Source organism: Leptinotarsa decemlineata, unplaced genomic scaffold (assembly GCF_025532065.1).
Source record: "Leptinotarsa decemlineata unplaced genomic scaffold, Ldec_3_MD MMD2_tig00000199_RagTag_RagTag, whole genome shotgun sequence".
NCBI lineage: Eukaryota > Metazoa > Arthropoda > Insecta > Coleoptera > Chrysomelidae > Leptinotarsa > Leptinotarsa decemlineata.
The window spans coordinates 16,568,951-16,595,445 of NW_027412544.1; the positions used below are offsets into that span (position 1 = coordinate 16,568,951).

At 35.6% G+C, this 26,495-nt stretch overlaps 1 protein-coding gene across 2 annotated transcripts in view; it reads right to left on the reverse strand.

Annotated features, from left to right (window-relative positions):
- The window catches only part of LOC111503622 (uncharacterized), a 56,142-nt gene that overhangs the window by 5,402 nt on the left and 24,245 nt on the right, over positions 1 to 26,495 (reverse strand). Inside the window, exons 4-6 of one of the 2 annotated variants that reach the window (XM_074173071.1) lie at positions 18,157 to 18,643; positions 12,098 to 12,326; positions 10,335 to 10,522 (exon numbers count right to left, since the gene is read on the reverse strand). In XM_074173071.1, coding sequence (XP_074029172.1) covers positions 10,335 to 10,522; positions 12,098 to 12,326; positions 18,157 to 18,643 — 904 coding nt within the window. Of the gene's footprint in view, positions 1 to 10,334; positions 10,523 to 12,083; positions 12,327 to 18,156; positions 18,644 to 26,495 lie in introns of those variants that run through there. The other variant, XM_074173072.1, reaches the window with a different exon arrangement.

Consider the following 26,495-nt stretch of genomic DNA (forward strand, 5'->3'; position numbering starts at 1 on the left):
TAGAGATGAATTGATTAGTTTTGTTAGAGGGGAGATAATATAGTGTAATGAATCTGAAGCCGGCCCTGACCGACGCATGACGGAATACCGCGAAAGAGCGGGAAGGATGCGGATGAGTCCCGAAATCCGCAGAGGGATCCGGAACGTTCGTTGACAACATAAAAACGCCGCTCTTCGTCCCGAAGAGTAGTCTGTACCAGGAAAGCGAATCGAGCGGTTAACAAACGGTGAAGATAAATTAAGCATTAGTTACTGAGTGGTGTAAATAAATTAGTTGTGATAGTGAAGTGTTGTTGAAATAAATTTGTTTAAGACAGTGAATTCTTTAATTCGTTACAATTGGTGATCAGAAGTGGATTTTTAAAATAAATTTGTGAGCGCTTGGTGGACAATTTTTGTATTACGGTGAAATTGACTATAAAACTTTCGCACTTTCGCGCAGATAGACTGGTGATTCATTGTGTTTCGCGAAGCGGACAGTACCGGACGACGAAAATATAAACTGATAGACCTTTCTCGCAAAAAATAGACTTGTGAAAATAAATAAGTGTTTCGGACTCCATTAAATAAGTGGACATATTCAGTTTTGAGTAAAATAGACAGTAAGAGATAAAATGTGTTCAAGGAAAGTGCGCCTAGTGGACTTGAAAGTTGCCGAATTGAAGCAAGAATTGGAGGAGAGAGAACTGGATTTTTCCGGAAAAAAATCAGTACTCCAGAAGATACTATGGGACAACTTGATTGAATCAGGAGAAGATCCCGAAACATATTTATTCGAAGTTTCTGGGGGTGATTGGAGTTCAATAATGAACAAACTCGAGGAGAACACCAAATCGCTGAAAGATGAACTTCAACAAAATTCGAAGAGTTTGAAAGATGAACTTCAACAAAATTCGGTAAGTCTGGAGGAGAAGCTTCTGGCAATGTTAGGCAAGTTAGGCAATGAAATCAAAGGCGAATTCGAGGCAGAAATCAGCAATATGAAAAAAACAATTAGCAAGTTGCAAAACCAAATTGTTAATTCTGCCCACCCCACAGAAACGGTTACTGAAAACTCAATTCCGGAACTGAAAGATGTCAAACTCAGTTCTGAACCAGGAAAGCTCTCCATGAAGCCGCCCCAGTTCGACGGAAAAACTCCTTGGGCAAATTACCGCCGACAATTTGAAGCTGCGGCCAGAGCGAATGGATGGAATGCAGGAGAAAAGGCGGTAGCATTAACATTGGCGTTGCGTGGAGAAGCAACGAATATCCTGCAAACCCTCACGGCCCAGGAACAGGAAGACTATGACCAACTTGTGAAGCATCTTGAACTGCGGTATGGACAGGCCCACCTAGAGCACGTTTACAATTCACAGCTCAAGAACCGCTGCCAGAAATCAGGAGAATCCCTACAGGAGTTTGAAGCCGACATAGCTCGATTGGTCCGTCTGGCGTATCCTGCTACTCCCGAAAATGTAATGGAGCGGTTAGCAGTTCAAGCATTCTTGGATGGACTTCGCGACCAAGAAACGAGACAGGCCTTGACGCTAGCTCATCCCAAACATCTCGTGGATGCACTGGCAAACGCTCTGGAGTTTGAAGCTGCAAAACAATCCTGCAAGAGTCAGAGCAAAGTTCGAGCTATCGAGGAAGATGGACAAGTGCCTGCAGATATTGAGGCCACCATCAGAAAAGTAATGAAAGAAGTTTTGCCTGAGCGGAAAAATATAAGATGCTGGAACTGTGGGAAAATAGGACATGTGCGTAGCAAATGTCCAGCTTTCAAAGAATCGACACCAAATCAGGTAAACTAGAGGGGGTCGATGAGAAGGGGCAATCGTCGACCTGTACCCAGCAAGCCCCCGTAAAAACGCATATGTTGCCGTTCTCCAACGACAAGACAAAGGTGTTTTCGTAGACGGCCTCATCAACAACGAGCCTTGCACCATGCTGCTAGATACAGGTGCGACGAGAACCATTCTTGGGCCAACCTTTGCCAAAACACCGGCAGGAATTGAACCGTCAAGCTGGAAGTTACGCACTGCAACAGGGGAGCCAGCCAATGTACTTGGAGAACTACCCATTGAATTGGTGTTGGGCAGCACAAAATTGAAACATCGTGCATTGGTGGCGGATATCGAGGACGATGCGATCATTGGAATGGACATAATGAATTCCAGAGGGTTCGAGCTGAATTTTCAAGACGGCATCCTACGTGTCGACGGAGAAGAGCTTGTGCTTCATGGAAGAAGCGAAGAGATGATTAGAGTCCTGTTGGCCGAAGACGTGTGCGTACCGGAAAGGGCTGAAACCATCCTGGAGGCTCGCTTGGACGGAAGTGCGAGCAGCGGCAAGGTAATGTTCGAGCCCAAGCTACACGATGAGAAAATTGGACGAGGAATCGCACTGGGGAAGACCCTGTTGCGTGTTGATAAAGTTGTGCCGGTCAGGGTCATGAATGTCAACTACTTTCCCGTGACCTTGAAGAAAGGAACAATGCTGGGGCACTGTTCGTCCATTTCCTCTGTCATACGGAGTGTACGCAGTTCAGTTAGCCAAGCCAACAACTTGCCTAAAGAGTTGGAGAAGTTAATTGACATTTCCTCCAAAGACATACCATCAACTCACCGATCTAAATTGAGGGAGTTAGTCAAGAGGTACCAGAAAATCTTCGATATTGGAGAAGGAAAAGGCGGCAGAACAAAAGTGGTTCAGCATAGAATCGACACTGGGAATGCCCGACCAATCCGGCAATCGGCTAGAAGACTCCCTCTTGCCAAGAGAGAAGAGGCAGACAAGATAGTCAGCGATATGGGAAAAGAAGGAGTCATCGAACCTTCTGACAGCCCCTGGTCTTCCCCAGTCGTGTTAGTGAAGAAGAAGGACGGCTCGACAAGGTTCTGCGTGGATTATCGCCAACTAAATCACGTGACAAAGAAAGACAGCTACCCTCTTCCAAGAATCGACGACACCTTAGACACGCTAGCCGGCTCCACAATTTTCTCGTGAGTGGATATTGGCAAGTTGAATTGGCCCCAGAAGATCGAGAAAAGACAGCTTTCACCATCGGCTCAGGATTGTGGCAGTTCACGGTTATGCCATTTGGGCTTTGTAATGCTCCGGCGACCTTCGAGAGATTGATGGAGACGGTTCTCAAAGGTCTCTCATGGAAGACGTGTCTAGTGTATCTCGACGATATAATCGTGGTCGGAAAATCGTTCGACGATCATTTGAAAAATCTGGAGGAGGTGTTCATGCGTCTGAGGAGTTCTGGATTAAAACTGAGTCCCAAGAAATGCCATCTGTTCCAGAAAGAAGTCCGTTATCTTGGCCACGTTGTCTCTGGGGCAGGAGTGGCGGTAGACGAACAAAAGATCAAAGCAGTTAAGGACTGGCCCATTCCAAAAGACATACATCAGCTTCGGAGCTTCCTTGGTTTATGCACCTACTACCGCCGATATGTGCTGGGGTTTGCCAACATCGCCAAACCATTGACTCGCCTCACAGAAGGGCAGATCCAGTTCCAGTGGTCTGAGGAATGCCAAGACTCATTCAAGAAGCTGAAAAGAGCTTTGATCAACGCTCCCGTTTTGAGCTACCCCTTACCTGACGGAAAGTTCATTTTGGATACGGACGCCAGCAACGTGGGACTTGGAGCAGTTCTTTCTCAAATCCAGGATGGACAGGAGAAAGTTATTGGCTACTTCAGCAAAACGCTCAGTAAACCAGAGCGTAATTACTGTGTCACCAGGCGAGAGCTGTTGGCCGTAGTCAAAGGAGTAGAGCATTTCTACAAATACGTGTATGGAAGACGATTTCTGTTGAGAACGGACCATGCAGCTCTCAAATGGCTTCTGCAGTTCAAAAATCCCGAGGGCCAAGTAGCGCGCTGGATTGAGAGATTACAAGAATTTGACTTCGAAATAGAACATCGAGCTGGGACTAGCCATAAAAACGCAGATGCCCTATCACGGAGACCTTGCCCCGATGACTGCTCACATTGTCGACGAGCAGAAGAGAAGGAAGCAGCTATTTGTAGAACTACAGCTGTAGACGACAACTGGGAGGATGATAAGATCAAGGAAGACCAAGAGAAAGACCCAGATCTTGGTTTAGTCATCGGATGGAAGAAAAGTAATCGAAGACCATCGTGGCAGGAGGTAGCAGGTTATTCGCCAGTGATCAAGTCCTACTGGGCACAATGGAACTCCCTTACTTTGGAAAACGGAGTTCTGAAGCGGGTGTTGGAGTCTGAAGACGGTGTAGAAGAAAGGCACCAGACAGTGGTACCCAGGAGCAGACGACAGGAGGTGCTCAAAGAAATCCATGATGGAGTCACTGGAGGACATCTGGGAGTAACGAAGACCCTCCAGAAAGTAAGACAACGGTTTTACTGGGTTAATTGTCAAGCCGACGTCAAGGACTGGTGCAGAAAGTGTGCTGTATGCGCTGCCAGTAACGGACCTAGGATACGACCGAAAGCTCCAATGCGCCAGTATAACGTGGGTAGTCCTTTCGAGAGAATCGCCATCGATATCGCCGGCCCGTTCCCAGAGGCCCACCATGGGAACAAATACATCCTGGTAGCCATGGACTACTTCAGCAAGTGGGCAGAAGCCTATGCCCTGCCCAACCAGGAAGCCTTTACCGTCGCTGACGTCCTGGTAAAGGAAGGGATATGTCGATTCGGTGTCCCATTGGAGCTGCATTCGGACCAGGGCAGAAATTTTGAGTCCAACCTGTTCCAAGAAATATGTAAACTGTTGGACATTCGAAAGACCAGAACCACAGCCTTACATCCACAGTCCGACGGAATGGTGGAACGAATGAATAGGACTATAAACCGCCACTTGTCCAAGGTAGTCTCTGACCATCAAAGAGACTGGGACCAATACCTCCACCTGTTCCTGCTGGCTTATCGTTCGGCAGTGCACGAGTCAACCGGCCAAACCCCTGCCAGTATTATAATGGGACGAGAGCTGCGGCTTCCTTGCGACCTAAAATTTGGGATGCCTACAGAACAAGACACTGCGGGGGAAGACTATGTCAGCAAGCTTCGGCAGAGAATGGACGACATTCATGAACGAGTCCGTCTGAATATCCGGAGTGCCAGCGATAGGATGATGACATCAAGGCGAATGCTGGAGGATTCGAAATCGGCGACCTAGTTTGGCTGTACAATCCTAAGCGCCGCCGTGGTTTATCACCGAAGTTGCGGAACTCGTGGGAAGGTCCGTACAAAATCATGAAAAAGATTAATGACCTCGTCTACCGAATCCATAAGCCACCTCGAGGAAAGCCTAGGGTCGTCCATTTTAATAGACTGGCTCCTTATGCTGGAAATCATGACCAAGTTCGCGCCCTCAGACCACCAGAGGATGAAATGACGTTCCAGCAACTCATGTCCTTATACTCGAACGGACAGAAGGTCGTACATGGGGTAACTTGAGAAGAGCCACGAGACCTTTTCAAGGTTCCAGTTGATTGCGCCCTAGCTCACTGCGTAGCAGAGGATCTCCAAATGTCCAAGGGCATCGCTGTGGTATTCAACAAGAAATTCGGCCAGCTTCAAACATTACGAGAACAGAATCCAGAAGTCGGAGGAGTGCTACAGTTGAAGAAGGGTCAGAGAAACATCTTCTACTTGGTGACCAAAAAACATTATCGAGACAAACCGTCCTATGAAGATGTCTGGAGGAGTCTTACTAGACTGAAGGAGACGATGCTCGACCAGAATCTCGTGGAGTTGGCGATCCCGAAATTAGCCTCTGGGCTCGACAGGCTGGACTGGAGAATTGTGAGAAGCATGTTGGAAACGATCTTCAGATCCAGCGGCATCCAGATTCTGGTGTGTGGTAACCATCTTCCACGACCGAGCATAAAGACTGTGGAGTGTTACTTCCATCGAACTTCACAGTGCAAATATGGAGAGTTCTGCAGGTATCGACACACGCCAAGGATGACATTTCGGGGCGAAACGTCTTTAAGAAGGGGGCAATGTAATGAATCTGAAGCCGGCCCTGACCAACGCATGACGGAATACCGCGAAAGAGCGGGAAGGATGCGGATGAGTCCCGAAATCCGCAGAGGGATCCGGAACGTTCGTTGACAATATAAAAACGCCGCTCTTCGTCCCGAAGAGTAGTCTGTACCAGGAAAGCGAATCGAGCGGTTAACAAACGGTGAAGATAAATTAAGCATTAGTTACTGAGGGTGTAAATAAATTAGTTGTGATAGTGAAGTATTGTTGAAATAAATTTGTTTAAGACAGTGAATTCTTTAATTCGTTACAATAGTTATGCATAATTTTCTGCAGCTTCGGTGACAATTCATCAATCCCAGAGCATGATTTATTTTTTTGCGATTTTATAATGTTTGATATATCAGTCTCTGTTAGGTAAGGGACAAATATAGTGTTTGGATAACAAATACAAACGGTACATGTGATTGGAAGAGTTATCGCCAAAAAGGGAATCTGTTTTACTTTTGCATATATTCGAAAAATACTCTGCAAATTTATCAGCTACTTATTTTTTATTATCAAACGTTCATCACACTTCAGAGTAATTATTTCTTTATCTTTATTGTTTCTATTTAAGTTTTCATTGATAATTTTTCATGTTTCTTTGATTTTATTTAAAGCTGAGTTTATTCTATTGTTTGTATGCTGACATTTTTCTTCAATTAGCCTTATTTTATACTCACTTTTTTCTTGTAAGTATACCCTTTTTGTTTCACCACAGTTTGACACTGACATGTACCAATGCAAGTATTGCAAGTTATTTTTTATCTGAGCTAGTTCTGGGGTACACCATTTGTTTTTGGAGCGTAATTTCAGTCATTTTTACTAACATACACTGACATCGAGGCACCATTTAATGTGAGTAAAAAGTGTACCAGTCAAGTCTACTTAGGTATGTGAGCAAATTCTTTAAGTTACTTGTTCGCAAGTCACGAAGTTCATAGTTTGAATTTGATAATTCATCTTTGTTTTGGACTGGCTAACGTTTAATAGTAGAAAAACATGTGAAAAGTGATCGCTAAAGTTATGGTTTATGACGTCACAATTATAATATATAGGGGGTATATTTGTGATTACATAGTCAATGTTACTAGTGGGCGGTTTTTTCATTCATATTTGTGAAAACACATGTTGATTTATTTGTTGTTATTTCCAATTGAAAAGATTCCAACATTTTATTCAATATTTTCAACTCTTTGGTTTTGTTTTATCAAGATGAATATTAAAATCCCCATTTAAAATTATATAGCCAAATTTTCTATTTGCAAAATTCAGTAAAGAATATAGGCATTCATCAAAAACATTCAACTCTTCACTTCCTCAACTCTTCACTTCCTGGTCTATAAATATTTATTATTGCAATGTGATTGTCACCAGCATAATAATCAACCCCACACATTTCAATGTGACATTCTGAAGATAGTTTTTTTATTTGAAAAATTTTAGTAGCTTCAACTGTATTTTTTGCAAAAATAGCGGAGCCTCCATGGAGATGGAGTGTTTTAGAAAAGTGAGAAATCAAGTTGTAATTTATTAATGATATGCACTCAATATTGATTGGTGCTCTTCACAGACAACACATTCAACTGGAAAGTGTTCCCGTTGAATGACCAACTGGAGGTTGACCACTCACCATTGTTAAACATTTTTTCATAATGCCAATAATTAATTTACCTATTATCACGTTTACTATTAACCAATTAAATTAAGTATCTACTACTGTTGGATTTAAGAATTGTAACCCAATAGGTATCCTTTAAACAAGTCTATTTATTAAGAGAATATTTTCGTAAATTCTCGACTTAAAAAAAAACACGAATCAAAGTTTACTGTTATTTGAAATGAACAAAGAAACGATACAATTCATAAGGATACTTTTGGGAAAGCAGTGAAATCGTTGATTTTTTTCAAAATGCAACTCCCATTTTTTTTATTGTTGAATATTTGATGACTATAGACAACACTTCAAAAAAAACTGCCCTCAAACTGTTGAAAACAAAATTAAATAATGACTAGGAAGCACAAAAAATACTAGATTATATGCAGATGGTTGAAAATGGTACATTGTGGTGATTTTCATGTTTACACTATGAGTTTTATTTATTTCATTAGTTAGATTTATAGCAGAATTTATTACTCGAAAATACAGTTTTGGACTCTTTATAAAATGTTGAAGCTTAATATTTTGAATGAAAAAAAGTCAATTTAAGGTTATAGGACAATTGGAATCTTTCCACTTTGTTATCAGAAAAGACTGAGTAAGAGTGTCAATTTGCTCTTGCACAATAATAATGAATTGGGAAAGGTTTTTGGTTTTCTACTTCACCATCTTCATACAAAACATGTGAAAATGTGGAAAACCTATATTATATTGTGTAGCATTCCTATGCATCTGATACAGTTCCATATTAAGTGTACAAACCAATTAAAAAAAAAAAAATTTTTTTCATATGAAAGTAGTTGTTCTGAAAGTAGGTACTTTTTTTCATGTAATTCATTGTTCATGTAAATGATTATATAATGATAACACTTCCAAATAACAAATCATGAAATTATAAAACAACAACAAAAACTTATTGGCGCTCCGGGGCGACTTCATTGATTCCAGTGGCGCATTTGCTTTTTCAGCTCCAGGGAAACCCGGAAAAACCTGCAGCACCACATCATCTGAAGATCTTGATCTTATTTTAGAAGAAATGTTTTTTTCAGTTTGTATCTAATAATAACTTCTATACACGATCTACACATCTTTGTAAAGAGTTTGAACTTAATTGCTTTTTTATTCTTTCGGTAGTTTCCCACATTAGTTGTACAAAGATGAAGAAGTAGAAAGCCAAGAATCTATCTTTTCCAAAAACTTATTTCTCCTAAAAATATGCTCATTTCAATTTCAATAATGAATCATTTATTAAAATATTCTTATTATACATATAAAGTGCATATGGTAGTAACAATATAATGTAATGTAACCTCAAATTATCTACAAAACATCACAAAAATAATCACAAATTTGTTTTTGAGTAATTCGCCGGTTCAAGTTTAAAATATCTCAAAGAAATTCATTGATTAACTCTGGTTGGAGACTATTGCATTTTGAAAGTTCTATATGAAATCATGAATTCATTGTTCTGAAATAGGGAAGTCTATCTATTGCACTTTGATATCAATTTCATTGTCATACCCTGCAGCTTCCGTATTGAAAAGACGCATTTGCATCAAATAAATATAGTAAAAAGCACAGTGATTAATTGAAGTGACACTCAATCACTGTTTCAAAAGCTGTAAGAGATATTTTAAAATCAAGATAGGTAACTCTTGTATTTAGGTAACCTCAAGGAACTCAACATTAATTTTTTAGTTCACTGAATTATCGTCTAATGAATTATATTTATACTGTGTCTTAGGTTAGGTTACGTCAAAAGTGAGTGGGTCTATTCGACCCTTCACCGAAAGCGGCATGAGTTTATTGTGGTTAAGCCTATTCACACTCGACCAAATAAACACAGCTTATTAACGAAGCCGATTAGTTGGTGAGTAGTCTTTCAGGTCAGATGATAGGAGTGCAGCTCTGTCAAACTCTGAAAACCTCATTCGGCCGAAGCGGGGCAGGCACAAAGTATGTGCTCTGCTGTTTCATTATTTTCCAAACACAGGCAACATACACTGGTCCGAGTCTCTGCATATGAAGATTCAGACAATAGTGACATATGAGAAGGCCTGTTAGACATCATAGTTCATCCCATTCATAGTCCAACAACTGTTTGGTTTCAAGCTTCGAAAGGTGAATGAACGCCTTGGAGTGAGCCAATCCAGGAAGATTTTGCCAGAAGTCCATAAATCTTCTTGCCATCCAGGTGTTCAATGTTTGTTTGGCAAAGCCTAAAAGGATGCCAATTACAGGTTCTGGTCCGATGAAGCTGCTTGCAGCACTCTCTTTTACCTCATTACCTTCCAGGCCAGTATGGCCAGGAATTCAGACCAGAGACAATTTATTATGTCTTTCTATTGAGGAGAGTCGTTTTTGGCAATTTGCTACCAATATAGACATTACTCGGTAGGAGCCAAGAGCTTCCAAAGCCGTTTGACTATTCGAGGTTAGATTCTACCAATCTCTTCGCACACAACTCGATAGCATATATTTCCGCTTGAAATACAGTCGCATAGGACTCTAGCCAGGTTGATATCTCTGTCCTGGGTTTGCGACTGAAAACACCTGCACCATATATTGTGTCTTAATTATTATTGCTTATATTTCCTTCACATCGATTTTCAATTAACATATACTCAGAGGAGTACTAATCAATGCTTTGCGGATAATTTCAGATCTTACCTTGAAATTATCTAAATAATGGATAAGTTGATCACACTGCATCAGTGAAGAAGTTGATGAACCATACCAAGCCACATGTGCTTGTGGACCTTGAGATCCACAATTCGTCATTGTTAAAATTTTTCCTGGCCACCATGGAAAACCGTGGACTTTGCCCCATACCACATCACCTACTAAGAGACGAGATCCTGAAATAAAAAGTGACTATTAAAAAAAAATTAAATGTATCCTTCCATTCATTGGAATCGTATTATATTGTGAATTTTTCAATGCTTTATCACTATATTCCAAATGATTTGTACATAATTTGAAGCCACAAGCACACTATCACCTCAACAACTAGTTATGTTTGCATTCGACAGCATTTTATCTGTTTTAGTCATTCGTATATTATATATTATTATGGGGAGGATCATGTATAATAAAAACATGTGTGATTGTGAATGGACAATAGGCAATTGTTTTGTTTTAATATAATTATTTTTTCAAGTTCTCATTAAAATAACAATCAATATTATAAACATATATATAATACACAACATAAAAATGAAATTATCACTAAAAACGAAATATCCAAAGTAATATTTTTATAATTATCATTTATTGTCTACAAATTACTGAATTTGATTAAAATAGCCGATTCAAAATATTCTTAAGAAAATATCGGACAGTTAGTGCAAAAAAATAACTTACATTTGAAAATTGGTGAAAGTTATTTCATCAGCTGCTTCGTTGAGGTATATTTCTTTTATTACTATTCATATTCGATGAATAACTGAGATTTTTTTAACATATTAAAAATATTATCTCTGCAATCATCGTTAGTTCTATGAATTATAATTCTTAACTGTTCAGAATGTTTTGTCGAATACATAAAAAAAATGTGGCGCACAAAGACTATTGAAAAGAACAAAATAATTTTTTGGAATAATGTGCTTTCAAATTGAATAATAAAATTGAACATTTCAACTAGCAATCTGATTCCATTTCAAAAAAGGAGACTTCATTATAATTACATTTAAATTTCATCTTAAAATAATCAAATAGTTTCTGGTTTGTCCAGAACTTCTCAAACATATTCATTTAATATTCCCATTAAGTCGGTACGAAATCAAAATCCCTTTTTATTGAATTTCTTGATTAATTCTTTTAATTTGAACATTGATCTTTGTACATTTTTAAATTCAAGTTCAGGAGACATTATTAGCAGTATTTGTTTGAAAATTTTCCTAAATTTAAAAGTAGATATGTGAATATTCTTTGAAAGGCATTTTGGTCGAGAGGTCAACAACCCTCACAAGGCGAATCTTCAAAATTTTCTGTAATATTAATTCTTGATGAATTGGTAATTATGGTTGGGCCAAAAAATTTGACTAACAAACTGAAGCCTCATGTCAGCCAAATAGAAAAGTGAGAATGTTTGCACAATTTGAATTGTGCAAATATGCAGTCATGTGATATGGTGTCTCAAACTGTGTACAGTTTGCTTAGATTATCTGTCCACCTAATCTTTTCTCTACATTGAGCCTTTACTTGAAAAATATAGATGTTCTAATTATACTTTTGAATGTTTAACAAAGTCAAGGTTCATAAAAAACATGTAGAAAAGTGCTTTAGTTTTCAAATTCGCAAATAAAGTCATGTGATGCTCGAAAAATATGGAGAATCAAGTAAAGTATTTGAACATTACGATGTTATCATTTCATTCCTCATTAATCTTTTCGAATTATCATTTTATGATATTCTTACATTTTATATCTTACCATCGGCTCCTACAGCGCTAGATAGAGCCTGTGAATTAATTCTAAGCATCAACGGAGGATTTGGAGGAGGAAAATTCGGAACCATTTCACTGTGTTCATCAGAACTGGACAAATCTTCCATTTTCTCGGATGCTGTATGTGAGGTGTGTGAATTATTTAGACGCTTCAAATTTATCGACAACTTCTGAGTGATAAACTGCTCCTTGGAATCTTCTTGAGTTGAACTAACCTAAAAAGCAAATTTGAGAAGGAAAAACAGATAACAGAATTGAAAATTTTACCAAATTGGAAATACAAGAAACACATTGAGTTCACACCATCTTCCTTCATTTTATTTGGTAGAAGTTCAATCTATTATTTATTATGGTATTGTAGTATGTTGATGCTCAATATCTGCACATAATGTTTTTATATCATTATTGACATGATACATTGAAAAAATATGAAAATTTCAACATTTAGTGATCTCTTTTGGGAAAGAAAGTTTTTGGCTATCTACTACTCCATCTTGATACAAAAAAAGGGGATGAGGGAATCTTCCAAAGAAAGGAAGGAAGTAATCAATTTGAAAATAAGTAACTCTATACATGGATGTGTATATCATGCAAAGAAGTAACTTTCAGACACAAACTGAAAGAAAGTCCTCCTGAAACAGCTACTTTCATATAAACATTGAATTACACGAAAGAAAAAAATTCTTTCAAAACAAATACTCCTATATGAACACTGAATTATATAGAAGATACTTTTCTCTACTCAGTTTGTATTTCAAACATTCGTTGTGGAATAAAAATCAGATATCATTCACATGATTTCTACTTTGAATAAATTGCACTTATTTTGGAATTTCTCAAGAATATACATAAAGCTCATAATACCCATATATTCCTATTCGACAGTGTCCTCACCTTGTCGTGGTGGTGGGGCTTACTTACTATTATGAACCCGAGGTATGTTCAAAAAAAAATATAAATTTTTAAATTTCATGGAGAATCCAATTGTGATTTTTTTTAAATTTTGGTATACATGCCCCTGAAGTATGATACATTTTCAGCTGTATTCATTTTGACAATGAGATTTTATCTTCGACAATATCTTTTAAGTTGTGTATCTTATATTTCTTAGAGTAGTAAAACTTTGTCAATGAGATTTCATCTTCTACAATAAAGTACATTTTGATTGATTATTTTGTGGCATCTGTTGAAGTTAGACATGTTTTTAAGAGTGTGAAAGAAATGTGAAAAATTGTGTGAAATGTTAAAAAAGGCCGATGGGAAGTCTGCTACGAGTAAAACAAAAGTTTACGAGTGGTATAAGTGTGTCCAATATGTTCGTGAAGATGACAAACATCTCGGACATCCTAAAACATCAACAACCTATGAAAACGTTAAAAAAGTGAAAGAGATGATGATGAATTATCGCCGAATCACAGAAATAGCTTGAATAGATCGAGTTTGAGAAGTGTTTCGAGAATTGGAAGAAGCGTTGGCACAAGTACAAGACGACAACTTTAATGTAGATGAATAAATGAATTATTTTTTTCAAACAACTAAAATTTACATTATTTTCTGAACACACTCGTACTTTCCCTGACACACTGGGAATAAGAATAAATTCGTGGTCACCCTTGTATGTTGTAAAAAACAGTTGAAGAGGGGGACAATTCAGTAATGTTATGCGACCCACGCCAAAGATGAATGGTATGGGCATTAAAGGGTATCACTAACGGAGCTTCTGTAAAAAATCAGTGCCAGTAGGCTCAGGGTGGTGGTTATTGACAGACGTCACTCTGACTCGAGGACATGCCAACCTGATTTAGCAGTGAATCAAACAACACTTTGTCAGGTAGCCACACTAACCTCCATTTCAAAAGAACTTCATTTTGCACAAAGGTCTATGAATAGCCTGTGCTAATGAAGAAACAACAAAGTAATAGCTCAGGGGAAGCATAGGAGCCCTGGGGCGACCTTGGGAGAAGGCCGATTTGACCGTGGTTCTGGTCTTCATGTCGGGCGTCTCATACTGAGACAGGTCTTGGAAAGTAAAATACTACCCTGAGACTGAAAAAGTGGGTACACTCCAGCAAAAAAATTTAAATAGAAGGTAAGATACAAACCTACAGCATAGAAAGGTGACTTCAGTACTTGTAAATGTCATGGAAAGTTCGATTTTTCTCTCACAAAAGAACCTTGGGATTACAGGGGAAAAGTCATGTCATAGTGGATTTAGTTTATAACAGAATATCGGAGACCCCAAGAACATACATATTATCCATAGAGGAATAAACATAAGTAGCTGTGATGCCAATGCACACCACCTTACCTGGAAAGTACTGACACCAAAGAAAGAGGTGAGTATTTACTATAGTTTATGACAAGTAATTCAGACATCCTAATCGTAAATAATAAAGCTATATTTTTGAAGGCGAGATGTAGGGAAGTAATTGATGTAATGTAACTAGGATGCCTACACAACAGACCCGAAAATTAACCTAGATTTTGGGCTTTGAAATAAAGGACTCACCAAACCTAGAGTTGGCAGAAGACAGAACCTTTGAATACAATGAACATTCTCCCATTGTTAACCGGAAATCTTAGAGGAATGTCTCATGGTGGAATAAATATCTAGGCACATATGAAACATAAAAACCAGAAATGCCTTTAAAATCGCAAGGAAATCAGCAGTACGGAAGAGAGAGACTCATGGTGCAGGCAATGGAGAAAGTCGATCAAACAGACCCAAACATGTGCCAGACTATACAAGGTACTCTCAAATGAACCTCAGTCAAATTCATAACTGGAGGTTTCCAAAAAGGGTGACCATGCCAGATGCAAAGAAAGTCGTAGATTCAGAGTCTCATATTATTTGGATTAGAAATGTTAGAAAAATTCTTGACAGACACCCCCTAACAGATCACTTAATTGAGACCAATATGTTGAAAGGTCAGGTATGTTAACAGAAACGGCTTAGTACCGGATGTAGGGGAGTAACTGAATTAACATTAGGTACTAGGAAGCCTGCACAACAAACCCTAAAATTAGTCTAGATTTTGGGCTTTGAAATGAAGGACTCACCAAACCTAAAGTTGGCAGAAGACAGAACCTCTTTCAGTTATATATTATATATATATATATATATATATATATATATATATATATATATATATATATATATATATATATATATATATATATATATATATATATATATATATATATATATATATATATATATATATTATATATTAATGAGCTACCTCTGATCTTAACTGATGCATTCACTACATTGTATGCAGATGACTCAACGCTACTTTTTACAGGAGAAAACTCTGAAATTCTGAAAACAAAAATTAACACCACAATGCTCAACTTTTCAGTCTGGTCTTCTGATATGTCTCTTCTTTTTAATACAAACAAAACAAACTGTGTAACTTTTCATACTCATCAAAACAAAAACGTACCGCCATTAAATATCAACATTAATAACACATGCATTTATAGTACTGAAAGTGTTAAATTTCTTGGAATTTTTTTGGACGAAGACTTATCATTTCGAACTCACTGTCTACATCTTTCTAAGACACTGAACTCAAAATGTTACCAAATCAGAAATCTTAGATATACATTGAACTTGAATCATCTCCGTTCATTCTATTTTGCAGAAGTTCAATCAAGAATAAACTATGGTATTGCAGTCTGGGGTGGATCAGCATATGCACAAAATGTTTTTCTGGCTCAAAAGCGCATTGTTAGATGTATTGCTAGAGTCTCATTTAACCATAGTTGTCGTGACCTTTTCAAAAACATGAGGATTTTAACAGTTAGTGGTATTTTCATTTTAGAACTTTTGAAGAATATACACAAAGCTCGTGACGACCATATGCGTGTAGATGAACTACACAATTATGATACTAGACAGAAAGGCAAATATTGCGTTCCCTTCAGACGCTTAAATATTAGCTTAAATTCACCTACTGTACTTGGCTTAAGACTCTATAATCGACTTCCACAAAGATATAGATCCTTTTCAAACCGGAAATTTCTTATTGAAGTGAAAAAGATACTAATTGATCTGTGTCCCTACTCCCTAGAAGATTATTATGAATTAATTTTTTAAAGAACAACCTGTAAACATGTATTATTTCACAATTTCACAATTATGAAATCCATGAACACTATACTCGCAATAACTGCAATCTACATATTGTCAGAACAAATTTTAAAAGTAGTATGAATTCAGTATTTTTTAAAGGCTTCATTAAATTTAATGACCTACCAACTGACGTAAAAGACTGTTTATCAATAAATGTCTTCAAAAGACATTTGTTAAAATATATAAAAGAAACATAACTTACATTTGGATAAAGTTGTAAATCTATGTTTTATATGTTAGTTTTGATTGTGAAATATTTGAATTGTTTCGGTATAAATCTTCTAATGTTACCTATATAACTAGCATTACTAAGTAGAAATAATAAATATTATTTGTAAAATAATAGCACGGAGCGATAGAACTATTTATTGTTACTTGTAATAGTTTTAAAATTACTGAATAGCATATATTAGTTACTTTTTCTGTTCTATCGTTTCCTATTTTTTTTTTATTGTATATTAGGGAAACCTATTTCTGAAAATAAAGAAAAGATTATTATATCCTATGTTAATTGTATTTTGTCTGCAATCCTTGTTATGCATGTACATAATTTATTTTATTTTATCATTTTACTCACTGTACTTTGTTGTATGTCTATATGTTTTTTGTCTTGTCCTATAGCTGTATTTGCTCGAATGGATAAATAAAGAATTGAATTGAATTGACTGTCTCGGATATTTAGGGCGCATTAGATAATAAGTCCCTAGAATCAATCAATCAAGCATTGAGAAGAAGAGGTACCAACGATACAAGCTGCAGGTGGATAGACTGTATGCTTAGAGGAGAATTGGTATACACGAGTTGCAAGGGGCTGTCCTCAGTAGGAAATTTTGTCCCCACAATTATGGAATATTATAATGGAAGAGTTACTGCGTCTAATGGACCACAATGGATATAAAGTCCAGGTGAAATACAATAACATAGTGAGGGGATGCATGCAGCATGACCTGCATATTATTATAACAAGACGGACAGAGGAAAAAGTGCGAGGAAGAATGGGTGAACATAAGCCCAACGAAATCGACCATAGTAGTATTCACCAAAAGGACCAAGACAGATAGCCTAGAAATATATCTGTCAGAGGAGGTTAAATACTTGAAGTGATAAACTGGGCAGGGTGCAAAGACTAACATATTTGGAAATAACAGGAGCAATAAAAACTACTCCAACAGCTTCATCGAAGACACTTTTGAATTTTCCTCCTTTAACCTCGAAGAGTGAAGAATGAACAGTAATTCCGAGAAAATGCTTGGAGGATACACCTGAAAACCAAACATGGGACAGAAGATGGAATTTACTGTGCAGAAAAAAATCTTCTGTTAAGTTACCCGCTACAGGCTGAAGTGTATGTAATCTGACAATGTGCGTGAAATCAAAAGTCTATGACATGCAGCTATTGCAACTATTGTAGATAATTCACGAGAAGAAATTACCAGCTCATAGCATATTGCTTTAATGGATGAATAAAGAATTGATTTTACTAAAACCCCGCTTGAAAACTATATTACTGTGTGATGGGTAGAATTTAACTCTCGCAATAGAACTAGAAGAACTATCTCTCAACACGAATTTGGCCAACCAAGCTAGACAAAACTAAATGCCTATAATGAAAGAATGATGGACAAACTAAGCAGACTATAACATGTATAACATGTACTTAGTAGTATCCCTCAACATGTCTGAGAGTTGTCATGAATATACAATCAGGTATTAAGATACAGTAACACAATAATTAGAGCTCCTTTAATGATCCTTATTACCAAGGTAGATGGTTTGTCTAGGTGTATATCTGATGTATACTTGTTATAATGGATTGTAATCACTTGATATTTCAATATAAAATTAACGATAGGATTGAAATTCCATGAGTGGTGAATTGGAAAATATTAAAGTTTGTCTCTACTCACCTCTCCTTCTTTATGTTTGCGATCTTTATCTTCTCTATGTTTCTTTTTATGCTTCATTTTATGTTTTCTTCTCCTTGGAATATTTATATCATATGTTGTACAAAGATATCTAGGAGAATTGCTTCCTAAACCTTGTCTTGGAGATGCACTACCTATCGTATATCTGGGAGAAACTCCTCCTAAATATAATGGAGATCCTCCTGCCAGAAGAACTTTTCTTCTTGCTTCCTTTTTGGCCTTTTTTAATGCCCTACGTACTGCTTTATTATCGGTTGTCTTTGGTTTATTGACTTGTTCGATGTTGATGTTTTCTTCTGAATCATCATTTAGGCTGTCTATTTTTGCTGGAATTTTAAGTACAGTTCCTTCCCCTTGAGGTCCATAGGATATTTTTATGGTTCTTGTATTAGCAGTCGAAACACTAATTGCACCAGGTGGTTGTTCTAAGTTGATGTTGGAATTTGACTGTGAGACCTGATTGTTGTTGCTAATATTAACAAAAATAATGTTTTAGAAAACACGAAATTGAAAGAAATATGTTATATGTACATTCCATCAAAACTGGAGGAACATTTTTAATACTATAAAAGAGGTGAAATAAGACGGGAATAACTAATCAGTACCCTGTATATTGTGATATTGAAGGATAATAAAGAAACTTATTATCAAGACTTTAATTTTTGAATGTTATTGTAGCAAGTCATATATCTAGAAAATAACTGGAGATTATGATCACATTTCAAAGAGTATCAATCTTCAGCTACATCCTCCACAATTTGAACAAAGTCATTTATTATATTTCACTTAAATTTACTGGATAATATTACAATACCTATTTCAATATTTTCACAAAAATCATTTGAGGACTAAAATGCAATTCATTCTATTGTAGTGATGACAAAAGGCGACTATTTCAAACAAAGGTCATTTCTTTGTACTGTGAACAAAAACAATCAATTTCAAATCATTCTATCAAGACACCGTTGACTGACACCGTTTCATTTTCAATCCTCAGAAATTACCCGTAGCTTTTTAATACACGAATTATCTAACACAATCTCGTTTTACTGAAAATTAGATCTAAAAATTTCCTAAAATTTTGAACAAAATATTAATATAATTTGAAGATTTTTGTCACTTTGATGTGAAAAAAGTGAGCATTCAGACATAAATAAAAAAGACAAAATGTTCCCTGTTTGCACCATATATTTTTTTTAGTTTCAACCCCTTATAAGTCATACATTTCATTAAAAAAATATATTTCAACTGTTAATTTACTCCATCTTGCAATGTTATTCGAAACCCCAACTGGTGGAAATGTTACCTGAAACAATAGACAATGAAAGACAACATTTTGAAATAATTCTGAATCCATATATCAAACTAAAAATAGTTCTTGAAAGATATAATTTGAAAATAAAAAACTAATGTTTACTAGGTTTAACTCAAAGCTAAAACAGAAAATATATTGGAGAACTCTGTAATTTAATGATGTGATGTACTCAACTGAGTAACTTATCACTCTCTAGGCCTCATTATACCATTAAATATAAACTCTTGCATTCAGTAACTAGGAAACAACCAAATTATATATATATATATATATATATATATATATATATATATATATATATATATATATATATATATATATATATATATATATATATATATATATACAGTAGAATGAAATAGAAATAACGGGGTCTCTCAATCAAAAAATCAAAAACTCTGCTTTACTTTGCCAAGCTTTCGCTTCTAGTGTGAAGCTTCTTCAGGGCCTATAATTTATTGAGTCGTGGGTTTTTTTGCCAATGAATAAAATTACAAATCATACTTACAGTAAAAATTAGTAAAAAACAATTAATTGAACATATAAATCGCCAAGATTCTCAACTTTATATATATATATATATATATATATATATATATATATATATATATATATATATATATATATATATATATATATAGAGAGAGAGAGAGAGAGAGAGAGAGAAAAAGAGAGCGTGAGAAAAGAATAATAGAGAGTTACAAAAAATTCAAATTACGGAAAAATACACCAAGAATTTACATAGGTCTATATTACAAAATTAGTTACATGTTCAAATACATGTAATTATAAATCTAGAAAGGTTAATGCAGTCAAGCTGCTGGAAAATAATTCCACGAAAATCAAAAGATAAGTGGAACCACTTATTGGTGTGACACCCAAGTCAACTTGCCAAGTTTTTATGTCAGTGTTGGTGGTTTGACCAATCAACAGACAACTGCGGTAGCAGACATTTGGGAAGCTAACCTGAAATGCCATCGGAAAACGAATTCCATGTTTCTAGAAATGATATGAATCTAGAAAGGTTAATGCAGTCAAGCTGCTGGAAAATAATTCCATGAAAATCAAAAGATAAATAGATAAGTACTTCTTTGATCATTCCCATATTGATTTCAATTTAAGAGCCACCGGTAGACAGCTGTTTCAGCCTATTGGGCATCGTCAGTACCGGGCAGGCGGTCCTCGATTGAAGACAAAATGTGATAAACCAAGAAAAGTTCTAGATAAAAATAACTGCGTAAATGCAAGCAAAACATAAGTGGAACCACCTATTGGTGTGACACCCAAGTGAACTTGCCAAATTTCGTATTGCCATTTTAGTCTCTCACTGAAGTCACTACAAATTCTTTGTCAAACTTCACCACCTTGACTAACTACAACTGTTAAAAATTATAAAACGACTAGAACACATGCTAAGAAACTAAAAATACATTTTTATCTATCGCCACTCGTCACTGAGAATCGGTAATTCTCTGAAATATGTACAAATCCGGTTAAGTCCTTTCCCGAAAAAATAGAGTTATGCTTTGTAGTCGCCGCTGCTATGTAGACATAGAAAAGAAAAAATGTCCAGTGGGAGTTTTTGTTATCCATGAATGTCTAATTGTAAAACTCTGGTATATATTATACATGAAATAGCTGCTAAATTGTATTACTGAAAAATCCGCCAGAATATCAACTGTATGCCAATCTAATGTTTCATACTAGACATCGAAGCATACAACCAATTTCAGTAGCTATTGAAATAATCTAGATCCATAGTGTCAAAGCCAATAAATTCTCAAAAATAACTAGGGTTGAATACACACAAATACAAAACCACTATGATCGAATATATAAAATTATGTGTATGCGGAAAGTTCTTGATATTAACAGTCCACGAGTTTTCTACTTTTCTCAAATTCAACCTCCTTTTATATACGACATACTACTATGGGATTCTCCCCGTTTAAGGAGAACCTTTTCCCAAGGAATTAAAAAACATAGAAGAGGTTTTTGGTAGAGAGACGCAAGTGTAATCACGACTATATGAAAGGTGTGAAATTTAATCTTTTGGACTGCTTGGAAATCAATAGATTCAAGAATTCAGAACATTTACTTGAATACTAAATAGAATTGAACAATCCTCTGTTGAATTTATTTGCTAATGTAGAAGTTAGTAGATAGTTGATACACAAAGTGAGTTAGTTTTATTTTGTCAAATAAAATGAATTTGTTACTTTTTTGAATTATTAGTCATTAAGTAGGTAGTAAAAACCATTATAATTTAGATTATTAATGTATATTAAGCGCTAAGTAGGTAGCATTTAGTTAGTATGAACTCGTTTGAGGAAACTATTGTATAGTGAAACACGTGTTTAGAAAAAATCTCACAATAAAAGGTTACTTAACTACCCTATTATGGATATCTGGTTATATGTAATTGTAAGCTGCAAAGGAATACAGAAAGCGATTTAACATTCGGAGATCAATATCGAAGCTTGGCTTTACAACAGACCGCTGTGGAAACTCTTATTTTCATTGGATAAGCAACGTTAGAGTTTTGAAACGATCCCATAGATAGATTTTTTGTAAGGAAATAGTCCGTGATTAGTTATACATAATAATGAGTTGAATTTTCATTTACATCTATTCGAATGATAGTTCATTTATATTCTTATTTTTTTGTTGTCAGATTGGAGTTTTAATTTTTTTTTATTTTAAGCTTTTCCGTTATACTTAACAGGTGTACTCTACAAATGAGACTATAATGAGTTTTGCAATAACTGAAATATAGTTGAATTGTTTGTCTTTGGCTACTGAAAAAAGCGTCAATTGTATGGCTGTTTCTTGTTGGTTATGAACTCTAGTTTCATTCTCCGCACAGAGAATGATCCATTACTCAACACCTTCAAGACCAATCACAGATGACCAAATTCATTAATGTACATTTGGGTTTGAATTATTTTTATTCGCAAGTGAGTCTTGAGAATGTACCTACTTAAAAATTGTTCTCAAAAGTTTCATACCTAATCACTGAACGCTTTGTTTTAACAAAATATATTTTCTTGACAAAAACAAGAACAAAAACATGCTCACAGGAAGTGAAGACGGGTGTAGCCCACCACAAATTTGTAATGTCTTGAAGAAATTGATATTTGTCAAAAGTTCGTCACTAAATAACAAAATGAAAGTAATTACAAAGTCAAATAGCTTTATGTCACACTAATTTGTGAGAAGCTTGGTAGAACAGTGGTTTTATGACTTATGAATCAATAATCGTGGGTTCAAATGACGGCCGACTTGTTTTTTTATTTTTTTTAACCACTCAATTTTCAAACTATCTGAAATTGAATAAAATAACAAAAATATAATACATTTTCGAATATTCTTTTCAGGTCTTTTCTTCAAAAACAATGCATTTGTGATCCAACATCATTCAGAGCTGTCCAATAACACAGTCTGGTGTTGGATAGCAAATGCATTGTTTGGATTCTCTATTTCAAACAATTCAAGATTTTATGAAATTATCATTTACTTGTCATTCACTTAGCTAATTTCTAAAATTATGGATTCGCACACATATTAACCCATTAAACTTGGTGCATATAGTGAATTTACTTCATACCTTCTTTACTACAGAATTTTCATTTCATTATTAATGTGTGTTTCACACAGAGATAAATTAGTATGCATGGGTGGTCATTTAAATGTTATTGATTCATTGAAAAAGGAAATCACGAACTTGGAATAGATCTTTATTTATTTATTTACGGACTTGCCATTTTACAATGAACATATAAATAGTGTGAGAAAAACAACAGACAATTGGACAATAATATAGAATACCAAGAATACAAAATAATAATAATAAGCAGTTTCTTCATAGTAGAAAGAATATAAAGATGAATAAAATAAATCAATATAGATGCTATTCTTATTTGCTAGCCTAAGCATTCTAGTAATGGATTCATTTGAGCTATAGCTAGTAGAATGATAAGGAACTTTTAAACAACTCCGACACCATGGTTCTTCTCTAATTTACATTGAAGTCAATTAGTTGTGTTACAAATGAACAGTTCGTATCACCATTTATGACTTTATGAACTTTCCAAGACAAAGTGTGCCAAAAAAACAATAGCACAAAGGTATTTATAGAAAATTTGTCTGTGGATCGTTGAACAAATCCCAATAATTTGAGTGATATTTAGAGACAATGTGATCAAAATGACCTTTAAAGGTTACTTTGTTATTGAACAACACTCCCAAGTATATAATGCTGTTGGTCAACATTAGATTAATGTTTTTGACTTTGAATGGATATACAATAGGTTTCATAGTTCTTGAAAATGTTATTTGATAATATTTATTTATATTAAAATGAAGCATGTTCATTTCACACCAACGAGATAAGTTATTCAAGTCCAGCTGTATCTACTACCCTATAAAGTTTGAGAGTGTCTGCAAACATTTAGTAATAGCTGTGTTGTATGACATGAAGAGTATTGGACTTATATGCGATCCTTGAGGAACACCAGACGTTACAGAAATTCGTGATGATATGTAACTAGCATATTTAACGAATTATATTCCCCCAAATAGCTCTTTATCCATATTGACATGTTATCATTGATGCCTAATGCTAGCTTAGCCATGAAAAGATCATGATTTACCCTATCGAAGACTTTGGAGAAATCAGTATAGAGTGTTTTTCCTCTTAAGTTATTCAAAATAAAATGATAAGAAAATAAATTCGTAGTGTACTAGATATAAAGCCATATTGTTCATTTATGTTTTTCGTATCAAATGTGAGTTTTTAAGTTATCAAAAGGTCCAGTAACTTAGGAATTTCTGATTGAATGCTCACTGGACGGTAGTTTTTAATGTTTTCTATTTCCAGATTTCCGGATTGGTGTTAGAAAACTTTGCTTCCAGAATTCCGGAAAGGTTTCCATGGATGAAGATTGAATATTGTTTGTAAGAGTTTTGCTAGAGTGAATACGCAGTTTTTAAAAATTTCAAAAGAATTCCTTCGGGACCAGCCGAGAGTTTTCCTGGGGCTATCATGAGTTGGTTGATTATTTCTGCTGTTTCAATATAGTAGTTGGAAACATGTGTACTTTCTATACATTTATATTGGGGAATTTGAGTAATCTTTTCGTCAGAATAGGTAGTAGAAAAATAATTTGCTAAGAAATTAACAATACCATTGTTACTATTGCAAGTTATATCCTCCAAATACATGGTTGATGGTAAGTTATATGATTTTCTTTTATTGTTAATGTGCTTCCAAAGCTTCGAAATCATTTGGAATAGCACTTTTGATTGTTTTAATGTAAGATTCATAGCATTGCTTCTGAAGTTCTTTACACCTATTTCGGAAATCAGTAAATTAATGGTAGTGCTAAATGCACCCTGTACTTTTTTTTTGTATCTTTTATGAGATTTTTTCTTTTCTATCAATAGTTTTCTCAGTTTGAAATCATACCACACGGGAAAATTACAGATTTTAAATCTTTTAAATGGTACATACCAGTTAACAGCGGTCAAAATCACTTCGTATATATTCTGAACAGCTTGATCAATATTAGAAGTACTTTCAAAAATGCTATTCCAATCAATACTAGCAAAGAAATTATTGATTCCAAAATAATTAGTACTATTGAAATCATAATAGTAGTACTCTTCATATCTAAGTTGCGGTTCTGTGTCAAATTCAGGTTGCAGGTAACTACGGGTTGGTCCGGAGAGAGAGGTTAGATGGACTGCATATAGACTTGTGCACATTGCCAATTGCACAAATCAATTCAATGCAGAGTGTAACAGACTGTTGGTTGACATTGGAAGTCACAGCATTCTGGAAATGACCTCTGACTTTATGCCTTCAACTGTAAACTACGAACTGTCTTATAAAGTACTGTTCCCGAGTAGAGAGGACTGGATCCTCCGGGAGAAGGAAATATTAGGAGCAGATAGTTGTTGGTTCACAAATGGATCAAAAACACCGTCCGGTTCTGGTGCAGGAGTTTTCAGTCGCACACCCAGGACAGGGATATAAACCTGCCTAGGAACCTATGCGACTGTATTTCAAGAGGAAATTTACACTATTGAATTGTATGCGGAGAGATTGGAAGAATCCAACCTCATACACAAGTCAATAAAAATATTCTCGGACAGTCAAGCAGCGTTGGAAGCTCTTGGCTCCTACCGAGCAACATCTAAATCAGTAGCAAATTGACAAAAATGACTCTCCTCGATAGGAAGACTTAAAAGATTGTCTCTGGTCTGGATTTCTGCCCATACCGACCTGGAAGGCAATAAGGCTGCCGACTTCCTTGCAAAGGAGGGTGCTGCAAGCAACTTATCTGTCATTGTCATCGCTTTAGGCTTTGCCAAACAAAGATTGAACACCTGAATGGCAAGAAGATTTATGGACTTCTAAAAGGCCTTTTCACATGTCACTGTCATTTGAATCATCATATGCAGATACTCAGACTGTCGGAAGCTGGGTTTATTTGGTAGAGTGTGAATAGGTGTGAGCCACAATAAACCCTTGCGGGTTGCGGTGGAGGGTCGAATAGGCCCACTCACTTTGAACCTAACCTAACTGCGGTGTGGAGCAACCTTGAAACTCTTATATTAATAAAGTTATTATATCTGTTTAAAATTCAACCGACATAATGAAAATAATTAATACAATTTCATACACACATACATAATTTACAAACCTTCGCTAAAAAGGTTGATATAAGCTAAACTCGGCATAAACTATTCCATATCTTGTTGGAAAATACACACCTTGCTTCTGAATACATGAAAGAAAAATGTTGAATGAACAATCTTAGGGATGAACAATCCGCAACAAAAGAAAACTATGAAATGTTTCTATGATAAATAAATATATTTTCCGTCTTTCACATATTTCTTATAATGTTAATAGGATTGATTGACATAATTATACCAATTATTTAATTGAAATTTAAAATGAATTTAAAAAACATTTGTTGCTATTTTTTTCATTTTAATT